This window comes from Ricinus communis, chromosome 6 (genome assembly GCF_019578655.1).
Source record: "Ricinus communis isolate WT05 ecotype wild-type chromosome 6, ASM1957865v1, whole genome shotgun sequence".
NCBI lineage: Eukaryota > Viridiplantae > Streptophyta > Magnoliopsida > Malpighiales > Euphorbiaceae > Ricinus > Ricinus communis.
Genome location: NC_063261.1, coordinates 24,657,134 through 24,674,235, shown reverse-complemented (window position 1 = coordinate 24,674,235; position 17,102 = coordinate 24,657,134). Strand labels below are relative to the sequence as shown.

Genomic DNA, 17,102 nt, shown 5'->3' with positions numbered 1-17,102 from the left:
AATAATAAATAGTAAATAAAAAATAATTTTTATGATCATATTATTATAGTAATTAAAAGGATATAGTATTTATACTTTGTTACTTTTCTTACTTTGTTAATATAATTTATTATTTAACTATCACATTTAGCTACCAAAGCAATCATTTATTATTTAATGTTTACCTATCAAATTTAGCTACCATTCAGTTAGCTACTAAAGCAATAATTTATTATTTAGATGTTTAGCTATCACATTTAGCTACCATTCACTTAAATTACAAACCCTCATTCTATTTTCATCCTAATTTTTAGACTCCACGCCGCCCCTCTAAGTCTAACCTCTCCACCTTTTGCAAACACTCATTCACTGGTCATTTCTTCATGCCTCTATCTGCGCATCAATCATTATTCATCTATCTTTTTCAACCTCGCTGGTCATCTCTTCTTCTTCAACCCTGCAGTAGTCATCAATCATTTGGTCATCTTTCTTCTTCTCTCTAAAGCAATAGTTGGTCATCTGACCTAGGTATTGTTGTTTGTTATAATTTCGATGATGGTTCTTTTCGGTTCTTATAGTAAATCTGATGTGTAGGAGTTTCTCAACTGTGATAATATGAAATTAAGTGAGATTAATGTCAGTTCTTTTATTTTCTTGCAGTAAAAGGGGGTTTTCAACTGTTTGGGATTGTATTTAGGATTATAGTTTTCAAGTGAGAATGCTGATTGTATTTTACAGCTTATGCTACTCTTGGGTATCAATAATGTGTATGGTTTGGTTTTTAATTTTTCTTGTTTAGTATTTTCACTCAAATATGTTCTTTTTTCTTTTTTAAGTTTTCATGATTTAAAAGAAATATAAAAAAAATAATGTTTTTGATTTTCTTAGCTTGTTTACTAAAATTAAATAACAAAAACTTAAATCTAGAAACAAGATTTTGTTTCTTCTTTAGGATTTTAATTGATGATCTCTTCCCAAATTAGTTTTGTAAGTTGTCTTTATATAGAACCCTGAATGTCGACTATTGTAATCTTGGTCATAATAGCATTAATTTCTGCTGAGTAAGAATAAATACTAGTAGATAATGGCATTTTACTTTTGAATAAGAATAAATAAAAGTGTTTTATTAACATTTTATTTGAAACTCAAACCTCATTTTTGATATATGCTTGTAAAGGAAATCTATTGACCCTATTTTAGTAATGTCATTTAATATGCAAACATTTTGCTTCATTTTTTAAATTTATTTTGATATCTCATGAATTATATATGGTGTATTGCAATGTTTAAATGTTTACATCTAGCGACATATTGTGGCATATGCAGTTGTTCATGCAAGATTCTCTTGGTTGATTTGATTATTACAGTTGATTTTGTCTATTGCAATTGATTTAAACAAGGTTCTTTTAATAAGATCACATGTGGTGCTATATGCAGTTGTTCATGAAATTGTTGGGGAGCATGTGAGTGTGATAGATCTAATCCTTCTTGTTTCTCATTAATACATGGTGCTTGCACACATAATATGCTCACAGACATGCTCTGAATGCGACAACCTGAAATAGAGAAGTGGCCCGATGAGAGCGGGAAGTGGAAGCCGGGGTAAAGATAGGATGCCTGGACAATGAACGGCTTTTGGCAGGCTTCAAGGATGACATCACTCTAAGTTACGGGGGAACATGAATGAATCGAATTGCGCATCAAAATGGGGCGGGGAATGGTTGATAACATATATGTAAAGAGTTGGAACTAATCACGTGAGGTGCCTTTTAGTTGTTTGGCTGTGGAGTTATAAAAACTACAAAGTTAAACGTGCTTGGTTTGGAGAAATCTAAAGATAGATGACCTCTTGGGAAGTTCTCGAACCCGCCAAGAGGACAAAACTCTGAGGTTAGTGGGGGCCAAAGCGGACAATATCTCATGTGATCTAGTTCCAGATCGTTACACTAAATATTTAGAATTCATAAAAGTGGCAGTGGTTAGACTTCACATTTAAGTGGATTGAAGTAATTTGGTTCATCTCTTTTTATTTCAACGCCAATGTCTCTACAATTTACTTGGAAAATGTTCTTTTGGCCGACATGATCTAACTAAATTTATGAGATAATTTACTTGGCAAATGATGCTATCAAGGCTATAATTTGATTATATATTAACATTGGGTATGTGCTAAATTGATGAATTGACTACCTTTAACTGCTCCTCACATTATATTGGGTAAATTTTTTTTTTTTGCTTCTTATAAGAAACTAGATGGATCATAATTTAATATGGACATGGTTACATTCATTAATGCACTATTATGTAAACATGCTTGCTTATGCATTTATTATTTCTGTGATGCCTACACTCAAATATAATATTTTATTTTGTGTTTTGTATTTTATAGGGTGGAGACCAGATAGCGACCACACATGGGGTAGCGAAATAGAGACCACAAGTTGTGGTCGCTATTTTATAGACCACATGGATTTGTGGTCGCTATTTTTGTTAGTGACCATAAGATGTGGTCTCTAAGTGGTTGCTATATGCATTTAATGACCACTTAGGGACCATATCCGATGGTATTTAAATCGCTTTTTTTTTTGTAGTAATTTTAGTATAACTTTTGCCCTGCTTATATACTTAGCTAAATCAGGATTTTTTACTTCAAAGATCCCCGTTACTTGATTTATTACTAGCTGTGAGTCGTTGATGATGTTCAGATGCATTGTCCATACTATTAGGGCCATCTTTAAAACTAGCAAATAGTGCTTCATATTCGGCAACATTGTTAGAAGCTTTGAACTTTATTTGTACCGAGCTCCTGAGCCAGATATTATTCAAAATCTCAAGGAGTATCCCTGCTCCTGCCCCATCGATATTAGAGGCTTCATCCATGTACTCCGTACTGTTAGGCATGCTCATCTTGACCACGTAATCGGCTAAAACCTGTCTTATAACTTGTCTGGGCTCATACCGAACATCAAAAGCTCCCAACTAGACCGACCAACGGACTAGTCGTCCAAATGTCTCTGGTCTCTGTAATGCCTTCTTTAGTGGTTGATTCATTTTGACTACCACTATATGTGCTTGAAAGTACTCTTTGAGCTTAATGATCGTTGTGATAATCTCTAGAGCAAGCTTCTCAATGATAGAGTATCTAGTCTTTGTCCCTTTCAAAATGTTACTCGCGTAATATATCAGTTTTTGCTAGCCATTTTTTTCTCTGACAAGGACAGAGGCTATCATTTCCTTTCTTGCTGTAAGATATAAATATAGAGTTTCCCCCTTTAGCGGCCTACTGAGTAGGGGTGGCAAGCTTAATAACTTTTTCATTTCTTTAAAAGCCTTTTGGCATTCCTCTGTCCATTCAAAGTTCTTAACATTCTTTAAGGTTTTAAAGAATGAAAAACATTTTCATGCCGAATAAGAGATGAATTGACCTAGAGCGATTATCCTGCCATTTAACTTCTGTACCTCATTGATGTTGCTTGGTGGCCTCATTTCTATGATTACTTTTATTTTCTTGAGGTTAGCTTCTATAGCTCTTAGTGAGATCATAAACCCTAAAAGCTTTGACACCAAAAGCACACTTCTCGGGATTTAGTTTAAGCCGGTAACTCTCCAGGATGTTGAATGTTTCTTTTAGATCTCTGGAAAAATGATCCTCAGCCCTTGCTAACTTGATGATCATGTCGTCTACATACACCTTCACAGTTTTACCGATCTGGTCTTTGAACATATTGTTTACCAATCTTTGGTATGTCGATTTAACGTTCTTTAGACTGAAAGGCATACCGTGTAGCAAAAGGTGCCAATATTTGTTATAAAAGAAGTCTTCTCGTCATCTGACTTGAACATTTTAATATGATGATACCTTTGAGCAACGTCAACGAAACTATTAACCTCATAGCTGCCGTTGGAGTACACCAACTGATCAATATTGGGCAAAGGATAGCTATCCTTTGGGCAAGCCTTGTTTAGGTCTGTGAAGTCTACACATTCACCATATTCCGTTTGGCTTCTTTACTAATACCATTTGCTACCTAGTCCAGATACATTATTGGCCTGATAAACCCTGCCTTTAGTAGTTTATTAACTTTCTCTGCTATGGCGATCTGCCTTTCAGGAGAAAACTTCTCTTCTTTTGTTTGGCAGGCTTAGAACTTGGGTTCACTTTCAGCTGATAGGAGATGATGCTCGAATCTACACCAACTATCTCGGAGAGCGAGCTGGCGAACATATGCTTTTTCTCTATAAACACTTGCTCACACACCGAGTTATTTATTTCGAAAGTTCAGTGTCAATTTGGACCGACTTCTCTAGCTCCCCACCCAAACTAAATTTTCTTAATTCTCCCATTGGTTCTGCCTTTGTCCGACCTTCTTCAGTTAGATGTAATGAAGCTTCTAATAGGAGTGCTTGACATGATCCTTTTAACCCGGTAAGGTAACATTCCCTCATCATCTTTTGATTGCCAAGCACTGTTATTACCCTTCTAGAAATTGGTATTTTTAGCTTCAAATAATGAATGCTCATGGCTGCTTTGGTTTCCAGCAGCATAGGTCATCCAAAGACTACATTATACGTGAATGAAATGTACGATTATCATGAACAAGGTTCACCACTTTTTAGTTAGCCCTTTTATTTTGTCCGCTTTTTCAGTTTCCTGTTTGAGCTCCACAGTCAACTCTGCAATTCTTAAAGGTTGCACTAGTTGGCTACCTAAGCCTAAAAGTGGTGTCATGCAAGGTTTTAGATTCATTACTCCTCCACCAATGGCCTTGTAGCACTCTAGAGTCATATGATGTTGACTACACTTCTGTGATCAATAAATAGCCTTCTTACCTAATAGTTCTCAATGAATCATGAGATTACCAAGGCGTCTTGATGAGGCATCTCAATCCCTTATCCATCTTTTTTTTAGAAGACTATACCTAGGAGCTTCTCATGCTCGGCCATCATAACCTGAACCATCTTTCTCTTGGAGCTTTAAGCAACAAACATAGCTCCGTCAAAGATTATGTTCACATCTTTCTCCTTTTTTTTGGGGACCTCTCTCGATCTTTATCTCTTGATCCTTTGGATCCTCCAAAACCTCTATCTCTACCAGACCAACCTTTTTCCTCAGCAATAAACCTCTTAAGATGGCCTCTCTAAATTAATCTTTCAATATCCCTTTTGAGATGAATGCAGTTCTTGGTGTCGTGACCATGACCATTATAGAACTTACAAAACTTGTTCTTATTTCTCGAGTCTGCAGTCTCCTTCCTCATATGGTTCGAATACCAATTGTCACCCTTATTCTTCTGAACCCATATCATGATATTGGTCCTTGACATGTTTAGAGGAAAAAAGTCTTTTTCGCTGCTGCTCCTTGAGTCACTCTTCCTTCTATCATCTCTGAACCCCTACTTAGGTTGGTCAGATTTGCCTCTTGATTGATTATCATAATCGATTCTCCTTCCCACTCTGTAATCTTCATCTAGTTTGATAAAACTGTGAGCTCGATCCATGAGCTCGACATATGACTCTGGTGGGTTGACAATTAGTGAGTCCTTGAACTTGTTCATACAAGTATTGCCGTTGTTACATCAATAGTTGTATCTTGATTGAGCTTTTCGACTTGGACAACTTCTTTGTTGAATCTTTCCACAGAGTCTTTTAAAAATTTCATAAAATTATGCCTCTAGATACACTTCTTCAGATCACTTGACCTCTTCTTCAGAGGAATGCCAGTGATGAACTAAGCTTTGAATAGTTCAACAAGCATAGCAAAATAATATATAGAGCCATCTGATAAGCTCTGGTACTACTTCTGAGCACTTTCTTTCAGGATTGTGGGAAAAATCCTGCACCCGATAGAATCTTATACATTATGTAATCCCATTTTAAGATTGAAGTTATTAACATGGCCTAGTGGATCTTCCAAACTATTGTAAGAATCCAAAGGCAACAACCTCAATTTTTATAAAAATATTCTGCTAGGATGCTCGGGCATAAAGGGTTGCTCTTAGAAATGACCTATTCTCTCATTATCCTTCTCGCACGATACTTCTTCATAGTATCGTTAATTCTCTTATTGATAGTATCCTCAATCCATGCAAAATCATAGGTTTGAGAACTAAAACTTTTCTATTTTGTATCTCTAACTCAGTTGTTTCTCTTTTAAGATCTATTATCTTCCATCAAAGTATTTATCATTCTCGGCATATGTATGGTTGATGGTGGGCCAATGCCTGTGGTATGCTCGGTTGTTGCAGGAGTGTGGCTGGTGCATACTAGCGCAGGTTGCCTTGAAAGCATATGAGTCAAAATTCTTTTTTATCTCTTCCACTTGCCGATTATACATAATGACGACTTCCTCTGGCGATGGCTGCTAAGGACTCTAAGGAAGCCTGGGGCCGGAGGTCGGCTATGAGGCTTGACATGCGAAGTGAAGATCGGAGCTTGAGACAAAGGTACTGGTGGCTTTGTCCCGTCTCCTTCTACCAAGCAGTCGAAAGACTTTCGATTGGAGGTGGACCCCTCCAAGTGTAATTTCCACTAAAAATTTACTCCAGTGTGAAGTCGTTGAAAATATTTATCCTTTAAGGCTGGAAGGTCGGGATGACATGTACAAGCAAACCTAAAGATGATTGACTGATCTGTGGAGGAAATTGGGGTCCAGCCAGAGAGTTACTACTCCATCTGTAATTCCTGGTGGATGAACATCTCCACTCCGACCTTGATCGGTTGCCAATTAGCTTGGTTATATAAGGAAACAAAGCTTTTGCGTGAAATTTCCCACATACGGTGCCAATTGATAACTCAGTTGGTTGGGACGAACTATCAACAAAGATCTTCAAAGGCTAGCCTTAATCTCTGGAGCACCTGCAAGAAAAGGTTAGAAAACATCGGACGGGGTTGTCCGGCCACTCACTCCGATGATAATTTGTGTAAGGGTGGCTAAAGTGTATAAGTGTATAAGATTGCATGTACCCGTAAATGTGATGTCCCCGTTCCTTAATAGATGTTGAATGTCTTCTGGTCCATTTATGAGAGAACTCCACATTTGTAGGTTGTCCTAATCATATTAGGATTTGTACTCTTGTTCATCTTCAAAGTTCTAGATTGGGTCGAATTCTATGACTAGAGTCTTCTTAAGACACATTTTTTTAGAGTCTCAATCCTAGTGAATATCAAGCTCTGGTCAATCCTGCCTTTCTAGGGTGAGACATGCTAGCTTATGATACTCGGTTATCAAAACTCTTTAACTTTTATTCTCAATTTAATTTCTTACATCAAACACATTATTTCTAACGGTATTTTATTAGGATCTAAGTAATTTGTGGTAAAAAAGAATTTAAGAATTTATAATTGCTGATTATAAAAGTTAAAGCGCAATTCAATTTCAACACTTCGTACATCTTACATACATAGCCCGCTCAGCATCAAATTTCTACAAAATAGATAAATATAAATATTTATCATTTATAGATATAATATTTATTATTTACTGTAGTAATATTTATTTTTTATTCTATCAAATTTTAAATCATCATGATTTATTTATTTATTAATTTATTTTTATAACTTCGGTACTTTTAAAATGGAGTTGATTTTTTATGAAAAGGTTTAGGATACAAGGGACTACTTCTCTTAAGAGAAATAGATATATGTTGGGCTATGCCAGCCCAAACAAACGACTTCGAAACAAGCCGCGAAACTTAAAGAAAAGGTCAAAAGCGCGCAACAAAATTCTTTTGGATTTTTAAAATCCCGCCCTTTACGAAAACCCATCTCTAACCATCCATGTCCACTTATGTAAATCCAACCGCCCACGTCACGAATCCGTGCCTACTTAAATGCAACCAATCATCTCATTCCTCTTCTTTCTATATAAATGAAACAGCAAACACATCGGTTCATCAAAAATCCAGAGTGTCTAGTTATCTCTCCTCCAAATCAAAGAATTCGATAAATTCCATAGAAATGGCACCAAAGGCAGCAGAGAAGAAGCCAGCGGAGAAGAAACCGGCGGAGAAGGCACCAGCGGAGAAGAAGCCAAGGGCAGAGAAGAAGCTACCGAAAGAAGGAGGATCGGCCGGAGCAGATAAGAAGAGAAAGAAGGCAAAGAAGAGCGTGGAGACATACAAGATTTACATTTTCAAGGTTTTGAAACAGGTTCATCCTGATATTGGGATATCAAGCAAGGCTATGGGTATTATGAACAGTTTTATTAATGATATTTTTGAAAAGCTTGCTCAAGAATCTTCTAGGCTTGCTAGGTATAACAAGAAGCCTACTATTACCTCTCGGGAGATCCAGACTGCTGTTAGGCTTGTTCTGCCTGGGGAGTTGGCTAAGCACGCTGTTTCTGAAGGGACTAAGGCTGTTACCAAGTTCACTAGTTCTTAGATTTTTAATTTTAGAGAAACTGTTGTAGCCCAAAAATTGGGGATCTAGGGTTTTCTGGATGTAAAGAGGGTTAATGATAGTTTTGATTGCCTTTTGAATTAATGAAATTTCTATATTCTGTTACTTAAGTTCATTCTGTGCTGCTTTATTGTTTACTAGGGCACTTGTGAAACAGCTGACAGGAACCGTCCCTTCTAGAATGATTTGCAGTGTCTTTTTAATGTCCTGTTTGCTGTTTATATAAAATCTCTGGCTGTTCTGTCAATCTTGGCATTTGGCACTGTCTTATTTTAGATAAAGATTAAATGGATCAAGAAGGTGCTGCTGAAAGTCACTTGCAGCAATCACTTTAGAAGATAATCATTCTTTTGTTAAGCTTGAATGTTCGATGGAGCTTTGTTGCAGCTATACAACGAATGTGCCTATTCAAGCTTCATTGTATAAAATATTTTGATCGGATCTGATTGCAATGAGCACAGATTAACAATTCGAAGCTGAGTTGAGAGTATTGGATGTTCTTGGCAAATTGTTAAGGTTTCTATAACTAAAAAGCTGTGGATTCGACCTTCATTCTGCACAGTTGGTCTTCATTGTAATAAATGGTTTTCTTTCGATTTATAATAATAAAGAATTAGTCCTTAAATCAAAATAAAAACAAATTTCAATTGATCTGAAGAAATAGTCCACATTTTGTTTCACTAGAGTTCCATGATTACTCCAAAGCAACAAGTGAAATCCCTTTGTCTCGGCCACTCTTTCTATTCAGTTTCTATTATTTATATTTCCTTACCCTGATGACTGCTCTCAAGTCAATAACCATAACCCATTCCTGGGCCGCACAAGCAGCCGCATTCAGATTATAAAATTAGACGTAGAAATCAGGCGCATTAGAAAGCTTTTTTAGACAGAGCATACTGGAGGTGAACAGACCTAGTTTAACATTCCAAATAAGTCTTGACAGTAGCTATCGGAAGTCTTAAGCACCCTTACAATAAATAATTTCATTTGTCAAAATAATTTGTCCAACAAAGAGAATAGCAGAATAGAAAACTGCTACAATAATTCAGAGACACAGAACTCCAAGAAAATGGAAGGAGTTATCTTAATAAATCTGAAGAAAAAAATGAAGAAACCAAATGATCTATAAATGTTTACAGTCCGAAACAGCGCCAAGTGCAAATGCCGAACGGAGAGCGCGAAACTTTAAAAAATGTGAGAAGAGCGCACAAGATTTCTTTTTTCAATTTCCAAAAAGAAATCCCCAAATCTGACCATCCATTTCCGCATAAATAAATCCAACCGTCCACGTCATCAATCCGAGCCTCTCCAAAAGCAGCCAATGACCTCATTCCGCTTCTCTCTATATAAACAAAACAACCACCACATTGCTTCATCATAAAAAAGAGTCCAAAAAGAATCAATCCATTTCTTTCTTTACAATAAATTTCCTAAATCAAAATCCCTAGAAATGGCACCGAAGCCAGCGGAGAAGAAGCCAGCGGAGAAGAAACCGGCGGAGAAAGCACCGGCCGAAAAGAAGCCAAGGGCGGAGAAGAAGTTGCCTAAAGAAGGAGGATCGGCCGCAACGGATAAGAAGAGGAAGAAGGCAAAGAAGAGTGTGGAGACGTACAAGATTTACATATTCAAGGTTTTGAAACAAGTGCATCCTGATATTGGTATCTCAAGCAAGGCTATGGGTATTATGAACAGTTTCATTAATGATATATTTGAAAAGCTTGCTCAAGAGTCATCTAGACTTGCTAGGTATAACAAGAAGCCTACCATTACCTCTCGGGAGATCCAGACTGCTGTCAGGCTTGTTTTGCCTGGAGAGTTGGCTAAACATGCTGTTTCTGAAGGGACTAAGGCTGTTACCAAGTTCACTAGCTCTTAGATTTTAGGGTTAGGATTTTCTTGTTTTTGTTTGTTGGGTTCTGTTTGTATGCAATTCCAATGTAAAGACTGATGAGAATGAATTGAATGGGGTTTCTTGCATTTTCAATCAACGCAATTCGTGATTTTAAGTCTTTATTCTTGTTCCTATTGATTTTGATCATTGGATCTGCATTTGGCAAATGAAGAAGAAAGGGACGCTAAAATCAAAATTTATTTTATTTTATCTTTTAAACATGCCGGGCCCACACAAAAATCTGAAGAGCGGACCAAATTAGAAATAAAGAGCATGGCATTTCTAAGATGCGCCAAGCTAACCGTATATCGACTCGTGGTCTTATCCTTAACCACAAGCTCTCTTCTCTTTGATATGCTACATGTAGAAGTAACGTTATCCATTTGCAGTTTGACAAAAAATGGCAATTAACTGCTCTACCTGTTCAAATTCTACTGTAAGTTTAAGTTCTGTTCGGTTAGAATCTAGGAGCCCTAGGATTTTCTCTTTAAATTTCAATTCATCGCAAAATGGATCGTCTCCGAGAAAGCCCTTCCTTCGCATTGTTTCAGCTAATGCCACTCCGAAAGCGCGATTTATTGCCCGGCGGAAAGAGTCCGTTTGGGTCCGGCAACTTGGGCGTCCTCTAAGTAATGTTAGAAAATTAAATTATTCTTTTGTTGATTTAATTTATCAGTTTTGAAGATTAAGATTGTGGTAAATGTGCGATTGGATATGTATTGTGTTGCAGTTGAGTATATGAGCTTGCCAGCAAGTCAATACTCGGTGTTGGATGCGGAGAGAATAGAGAGAATAGACGACAACACGTTTAGGTGTTATGTATATAGGTTTAATTTTTTTGCTTTCGAGGTTTGTCCTGTCTTACTTGTTAAAGTTGAAGAGCAGCCTAATGGTTGTTGCATTAAGCTCTTATCTTGTAAGGTAATATGGGACCTAATTTTAATTTGCTTTTTATGGCGTTCTAATTGCGTAGCTATGTTTTGATGTTTATTTCTTTGATATTGTTCGACTGTTGGCAGCTTGAGGGATCGCCTATGGTGGTTGCACAGAATGAGAAGTTTGATGGTAAGTATTTGCATTCAAACATAGATAGTATTGGACAAAGATCTAAAGGATTTGGTTTATATTGCTGTGTGCTTGAAATCAGGATTTTGAATTGTATTTTCACGTGGACTCCAGAATTGTATTAGTTCTGTGGATGAGGAAGGAAATCGACGGGATGATATAATAGCAGTAATTATATTGCTGGTCCTACTTTTTTGCACCAAAACCCATATTTGGATTAGTTTCTCTTGGAATTTTGTAAGATTGATAATTAACTAGATATATGTGGCTTCGTATGGACTAGCTTTTTTCCATGTTTGGATTTTAGTAACTACTGAAGCCCGATTTCTTTCTTCTTGCAGATGTTTGGTTCTGAATTATGGTTTTAGTATAGAAGTGCATAAAGCATTCATGTAATTTCATTTCAACTTCTGAAAGAAAACTGTCTGACATATGGCTATAAATTGATGGCTACGTTTTTCATATGCTATTTTAAAAGAAATTTGAAACTGAGAATTACACATGAAAATTAAGGTGTTTACATACTACCTGGATCTAGAAAAGGAAAGTAAAAAAGGTGCTGTTAACTCATGATGGGTTGAACCAACAGCTTCATTTCTGTGACATGGATTATTGATGCATTACTTGCCGTCCTGGTGGAACATCCTTCCCACAATATAACGGTTGTCTAAACTGTGGTACCTATGCATGTGAACCAATCATCCAGTGGTTGGATATTTTTTTCGTGGTATAAAGTAGTCAGGGGTTTAATCTGTGCTTCCTCCTTTCCCCTCGAAGCTGGTAGAAAAGCGTTACTTCTTGTGTGCTGTCAAAATTAGTTTGTATTTATTGAAAAAAAATATATGATAGTTTCCATCAACTATATATTTCTGTTTCTGAAATTTGTGGAACTGACCACAGTTGCACTCCCTGATGCCACTTTATTAAGTTCTTTGCTTCGTATGGAAAAGAATATAACTTTTAATTTTCTGAGAACAGAACTGATTTTATGTGAATAAGTGCAAACTTTAGTATGTCTTTCTCTTTAATTGTATTAGACTTCTCTTAATTGCCACCTAAAGATACTGATAAGTGCATGTGTTTTTGGAGGGTGTCATTTGCTTTTGCTTGTTATGAATGTTCAATGTCTTTCACTGTATGTTGATCTTGGATACAACAATTTTCGTATGGGCTTTTTGGAATAATGATATCTGTAGACCATTCAAAGAATGAAGGACAAAGTTTATAGTGATCATATTCTCTTTTATTGAAAAAGTGATCATTTGCAAGGCATAATTTGAAAATTTAGAATTCAGAAAACAAAAAATTTGATCTTTATCTAAAAGAAGTGTGTATCTTAGAAATGTATTTTGAATGCCTCTTCATTATTGGGCTATAGATTTTTCAAAGCAATCGAGTAGGTGATTTTCATATTTGTAATTTAGGGAAATTGGGTTTATATTAATAACTCATTTTGGCATAATGGAGATACTAACTCGACTGGGATTTAATATTAGTGCATCCTTTAGTTGTGTGCGCTCCTGGACAGTTGTATTTGGCAATTGTGTTTGGCAACTAGCAGCAGAGATCATGCTGCAAGTAAAACTGCACCCACTTAGCTGATGAGGTTGGGGGCAATAATAATTCACATGTTATTATGAACAAAGGCGCTCCTATAAACCTTGATTACTTGTATGTTGTGATTGTAGAATACTTTTTTTTTTCCTGGAAGAACAGTCATGAATCAGGATTAGCGTCTAAATTCTAAATTTATACACCACACTTGCTTTCAGGAGTGCTGACATTGATTTAGTATGGGAATGCAGCTTCAATGGTGAATTATATCTCATGTGATAGCAGCCAAAACAACTCCTCTGAGCAACAACTTACTTCTGATGCAGTAATTGAGGTACTGATTAAATTATGTTTCGTGCATAGGATGTTATTTTTTAAATGACATATGCACTTTAAAATTGTAGATGCATGTTTCATTATTGTTTTTAACTCATAGTTTGTAATTCTAGGTTAGCATTGATGTCCCTTTTGCATTCAGTGCAATTCCAGTTCAAGCATTAGAATCGACTGGATCAAGAATCCTTGAACAAATACTTGCGCTTATGCTTCCACGCTTTATGGCACAGGTTTGTTGAATTTCTCTGAGATTTCCTAATGAACAAATGAAATAAGCTATTTGGTCTGCTTGCTAAAATCTTAGCGTTAAATCCTGATGCGTTCACAGTTTAGGCGTGTCTTACAATTGACAACATTGTTAGTATATGCTGATAGCTTGGACATAAGCACTTTGCTCTGAAAATCTTAAAATACATTTGTCGGTTGTTATATGGCTTTTATTGGTAAAGATAGTCTGGATATGGTGCAAAATCATACTGAAATCCTAGGTTCACATCTCACCCGCTATTTATTTTCTTTTCCTTTATGCAGCCATAATTCTTCTGTTCCCATCTTCCATTGTCCATTTTCTTTTAGCCTCGTTATTCTAAAACCAAAGAGTTCCTGTGGTGACTGAAAAGCAAAAGAATGTCTGAGTTGATATCATGAGAATAATATATCCTTCTATTTCAGGGAAGAAAAGACATAACAAAAAGTTGAATCCTGATTTAGGCCTAAAAAAAGTGTATAGCATGGAGCAGAGCTTATGTTTTTCATATTACACCTAGAAGAAAACACCTCTTGCATAAGTTAGATGGGTTTTAAAAGCAAAGAATGGTCATGCTATGCAAATATACTTCTGAATATGCTGTTATGAGATGCAAGTGTTCATTATCCCATATTCAAGGTTGAAATTATCATTTTGATTTTGTTATTCCTATACTTGCTACTATTGACATAAATTGATGTTAGTTCCTTGATCCTTAAGATCCATGCTTTTCTAAAGAAGGGATTTGACTTCTGCCACACCCATCCCCTTCCATGATCTCTACTATGTTCAGTTAAACAGTGACTGTTAAATCTTGTTCATTATGAAAGAACAAGTTTTATGAAGCTGAATGAAAATTGGAGAGGGTCGGTTGCCGTTACATAATAAAAACTTTTTTTTTTTCTTTTTCTTTTTTGGCTTTTGATGAGCGCATTGTATTGATGCAAAGCTACTCCAGTAATATAACTGGATTTTGTAAGGTGAAGATGTTTATTGATGGTTTATACTCTCTGTCTCTGGAGATGGGTGGGAAGGGGATTTTGCAAATGTAGTAACAAGATGTACCCAGGCACTTGAACGTTGATGACCTTTTCCCCATTAAAACAAGATTGTTTTGGCAGAGAGGTGGACACACAAAGAAACATTACTCAAATAGACTTTATTTAGAATTTTATTGGTATTTATGCTTTAGGAAACAGAGATCACTGAAAAAATGATTACTAAATATCCGAGGGAATTCTTTTGCTAGCTTTTCTTCAAGGGTCTGAGGTAGGGGTGATGCTGGTAGTCTGCATCAGTGATTTACTTGAAAGCAATCCTGAAAGAAGTAATATTGCTGGTCTCAATGGCATGATATATTTGGTTTTAGTATTACTTAGATATGAGAAAACCAGATCAAGAGATCATAGTAGCAATAAATGGGTTGAGGTCAGGATCAACTGCAGTAAGTTCAAAATGGTATCTTGATGCTCTATTTTCTCTGTAATTTTGATGCTTCGTGTAATACTTGTTATATATGTTTTTTTATATGGGAATAAGACCATCATAATAGGGGGCATTAGATGGAAAAACAGATTTCTCGACTTTTGATGATATAAGATCATTTTTGAAACTTCAAAACTCTGTTATAAATTTTCAGTAGTTGCAAGCATGCCTCTTTTTTCTGCAGATTATTTGTTATTCTCCATTGTCATTTTGGTCATTCAGTAATAAATTTTGTGATTCAGATTCCAGAACTAACTTTCTAGAATTTCTCATGCAATGACATGATAATATAAATCTCCCAGTTTTATCCTGTTATTATGTCTTGATTGGAACTCTTGTTATCGGTATCTTGACATTTTGTTCCGCGATTGGTTTACTGCCATTGCCATTGCCATGTCTGAAGATTTATATTTTCTTTTAATTATGTGCAGCTTGTTAAAGACTATCAAGCATGGGCGTCTGGTGATGCCTCGAGGCAGCCTCTTGGAACAGGTGAAATTTGAGACTGGGAAGCAGCACGGGCTACTGTGGCATTTGAATGTATAGTCTTCTTCAACAGTGAGATCACTTGTCCATGGATTACCAATAGGCAGTGAGAATCCTATCTACCTTATGTCTTCCTTTTCTATCATTCCATAGCTATGTCTTAATCCTGGATTTTTAAAGAAAGAAAATATTCAAGTGATGATTTTGTGCCTCATTTTATTTTTACTTTGTTGCAAACTGAATCACTGTTCAACAAAGTGTACAAAAGGTGAGATTCTAGACTAGTTCCATATAACCCAAAATGCTAAACTCTGCTGCCATTGATTGACCGAATTATCCAATCCATTCTAACATGTTTTAGCCCTGTAAAGGTATCCAATTTTGAAGAATGATTGAAATAATGATGTAGAATTAGAAATCAGCCATCAAGAAAATGTTTTACTTGAATCAATTCTAAATTTAGGATGTGAATTGATATATAAAATAATCTGTCAATATTGTGTTAAATGCTCCTTATCAGTCTTGCATTATTTGGGACTTTGAGTTGCATGGTTTAAAATTTATTATTTGTTTACAGAGTTAGTCTTATTGTACAAAAAGTTATCTGGTTCAGAAGTTTCATATGAAGGGTTTATTTATTGTTAGACTTAGGGTTAGTTTGATATTGGAGTTGAAAAAGTGTCTTTCTCAATCTTAATTTTTAGTTTATGTTATCTTTTTAAATTTTAAAAATTAATTTCTAAAAAACGGATAGAAGCATAATTGGAACAATTTATAAATAATTAGTAAATTAAATATAAAAAAATTAACATCCACCAACAATTTCAAATACATTCTTATTAATTTTTGCAACACATGCAAAAAAAAATTGAAAAGGAAAAAGAAAAAAAAAACAAAATTTTTGTTGAGCAGTGACTAATGGCCTATTTGGTTAAATTGATATTTTTTTTTTTACAAAAAATATAAATATTCTATTAATGAGAACTAATAAATACATTTTAATATAAAAATAAAAATTAAAATTAAATATTAAAAAATATATGTAAAAAAATTTATTCATAATAATCATCAATCGTGTTGACGGAGTAATAAATTACAATTTTATTGAAAATGTTCAATTCAGTGGCATTAGGTCATAAATTAATTTTATAAATATCTTTTGATAAGTTCAATTGTGTAAATGTCAGATTGAATTTTTTTTTTTTTCACCACCATCGTAGAGGAAGAACTTAATACACATATAATGGAAGACCATAGAACTCTTATAAAAGGAGAACTCAACGTTTTCATAATAGATGATCATAATTTTTTTTTTAAAAATAGTATATTTATTTAGTAAAATTAATTAATAATAAAAAGAATAGAAATCATACCGATTTAAAAATGATCAGCGGTGAGCTAAAAGATAAAACGTTAATAAAAAATAAAAAAATAAAATAAGAGAGGAAAAGGAGAGACGACTAGATTATTGTAATTCAGACCATTCATTAACTGATATTGATAGCTATTAGTTGTTAATTCATGTTAAGTGTTTAATAAATTACTATTATTAATTGTACTTATAATATTATGTGTTACTATTACAAACATTGATGAAATCTTTGTTTTCAATAGTATTTAACCTAAAATTATTAGTTTAGTGAGTTAATTATGTTAGTT

General features: G+C 35.1%; 2 protein-coding genes and 1 long non-coding RNA gene across 4 annotated transcripts; all 3 read left to right on the top strand.

Annotated features, from left to right (window-relative positions):
- The first annotated feature begins 214 nt into the window (after positions 1-214).
- LOC107262316 lies at positions 215-2,099 on the top strand. Its single transcript, XR_001536202.3, has 2 exons — positions 215-507; positions 1,417-2,099. It is a non-coding gene; the product is annotated as an uncharacterized LOC107262316 (long non-coding RNA).
- Positions 2,100-7,839: 5,740 nt separating this feature from the next.
- On the top strand, positions 7,840-10,367 carry LOC8279906 (probable histone H2B.3). Its single transcript, XM_002532574.4, has 2 exons — positions 7,840-8,353; positions 9,846-10,367. The coding sequence occupies exons 1-2, from the start codon at positions 7,936-7,938 to the stop codon at positions 10,253-10,255; spliced, it is 828 nt and encodes a 275-aa protein (XP_002532620.2). The 5' UTR covers positions 7,840-7,935; the 3' UTR covers positions 10,256-10,367.
- Positions 10,368-10,553: 186 nt separating this feature from the next.
- Positions 10,554-15,645, top strand: LOC8268621 (uncharacterized protein SYNPCC7002_A1590). 2 transcript variants are annotated; one of them, XM_048375766.1, is made up of 6 exons: positions 10,554-10,899; positions 11,001-11,191; positions 11,290-11,335; positions 13,141-13,223; positions 13,368-13,455; positions 15,389-15,432. In XM_048375766.1, the coding sequence occupies exons 1-5, from the start codon at positions 10,671-10,673 to the stop codon at positions 13,413-13,415; spliced, it is 597 nt and encodes a 198-aa protein (XP_048231723.1). In that variant the 5' UTR covers positions 10,554-10,670; the 3' UTR covers positions 13,416-13,455; positions 15,389-15,432. The 2 variants fall into 2 exon arrangements, with proteins under 2 accessions (XP_048231723.1, XP_048231722.1); XM_048375765.1 differs by having other exon boundaries at positions 10,558-10,899; positions 13,339-13,455; positions 15,389-15,645.
- The last annotated feature ends 1,457 nt before the right edge of the window (positions 15,646-17,102 follow it).

Bases quoted from the DNA above. Each gene is read 5' to 3' on its own strand.
- LOC8279906 (XM_002532574.4), top strand. From the start codon at position 7,936: ATGGCACCAAAGGCAGCAGAGAAGAAGCCAGCGGAGAAGAAACCGGCG. The intron at 8,354-9,845 runs GTTCTTAGATTT...CACCGAAGCCAG, and splicing joins GGCTGTTACCAAGTTCACTA to CGGAGAAGAAGCCAGCGGAG.
- LOC8268621 (XM_048375765.1), top strand. From the start codon at position 10,671: ATGGCAATTAACTGCTCTACCTGTTCAAATTCTACTGTAAGTTTAAGT. The intron at 11,336-13,140 runs GTAAGTATTTGC...ATGGGAATGCAG, and splicing joins ACAGAATGAGAAGTTTGATG to CTTCAATGGTGAATTATATC. The intron at 13,224-13,338 runs GTACTGATTAAA...TTGTAATTCTAG, and splicing joins CTTCTGATGCAGTAATTGAG to GTTAGCATTGATGTCCCTTT.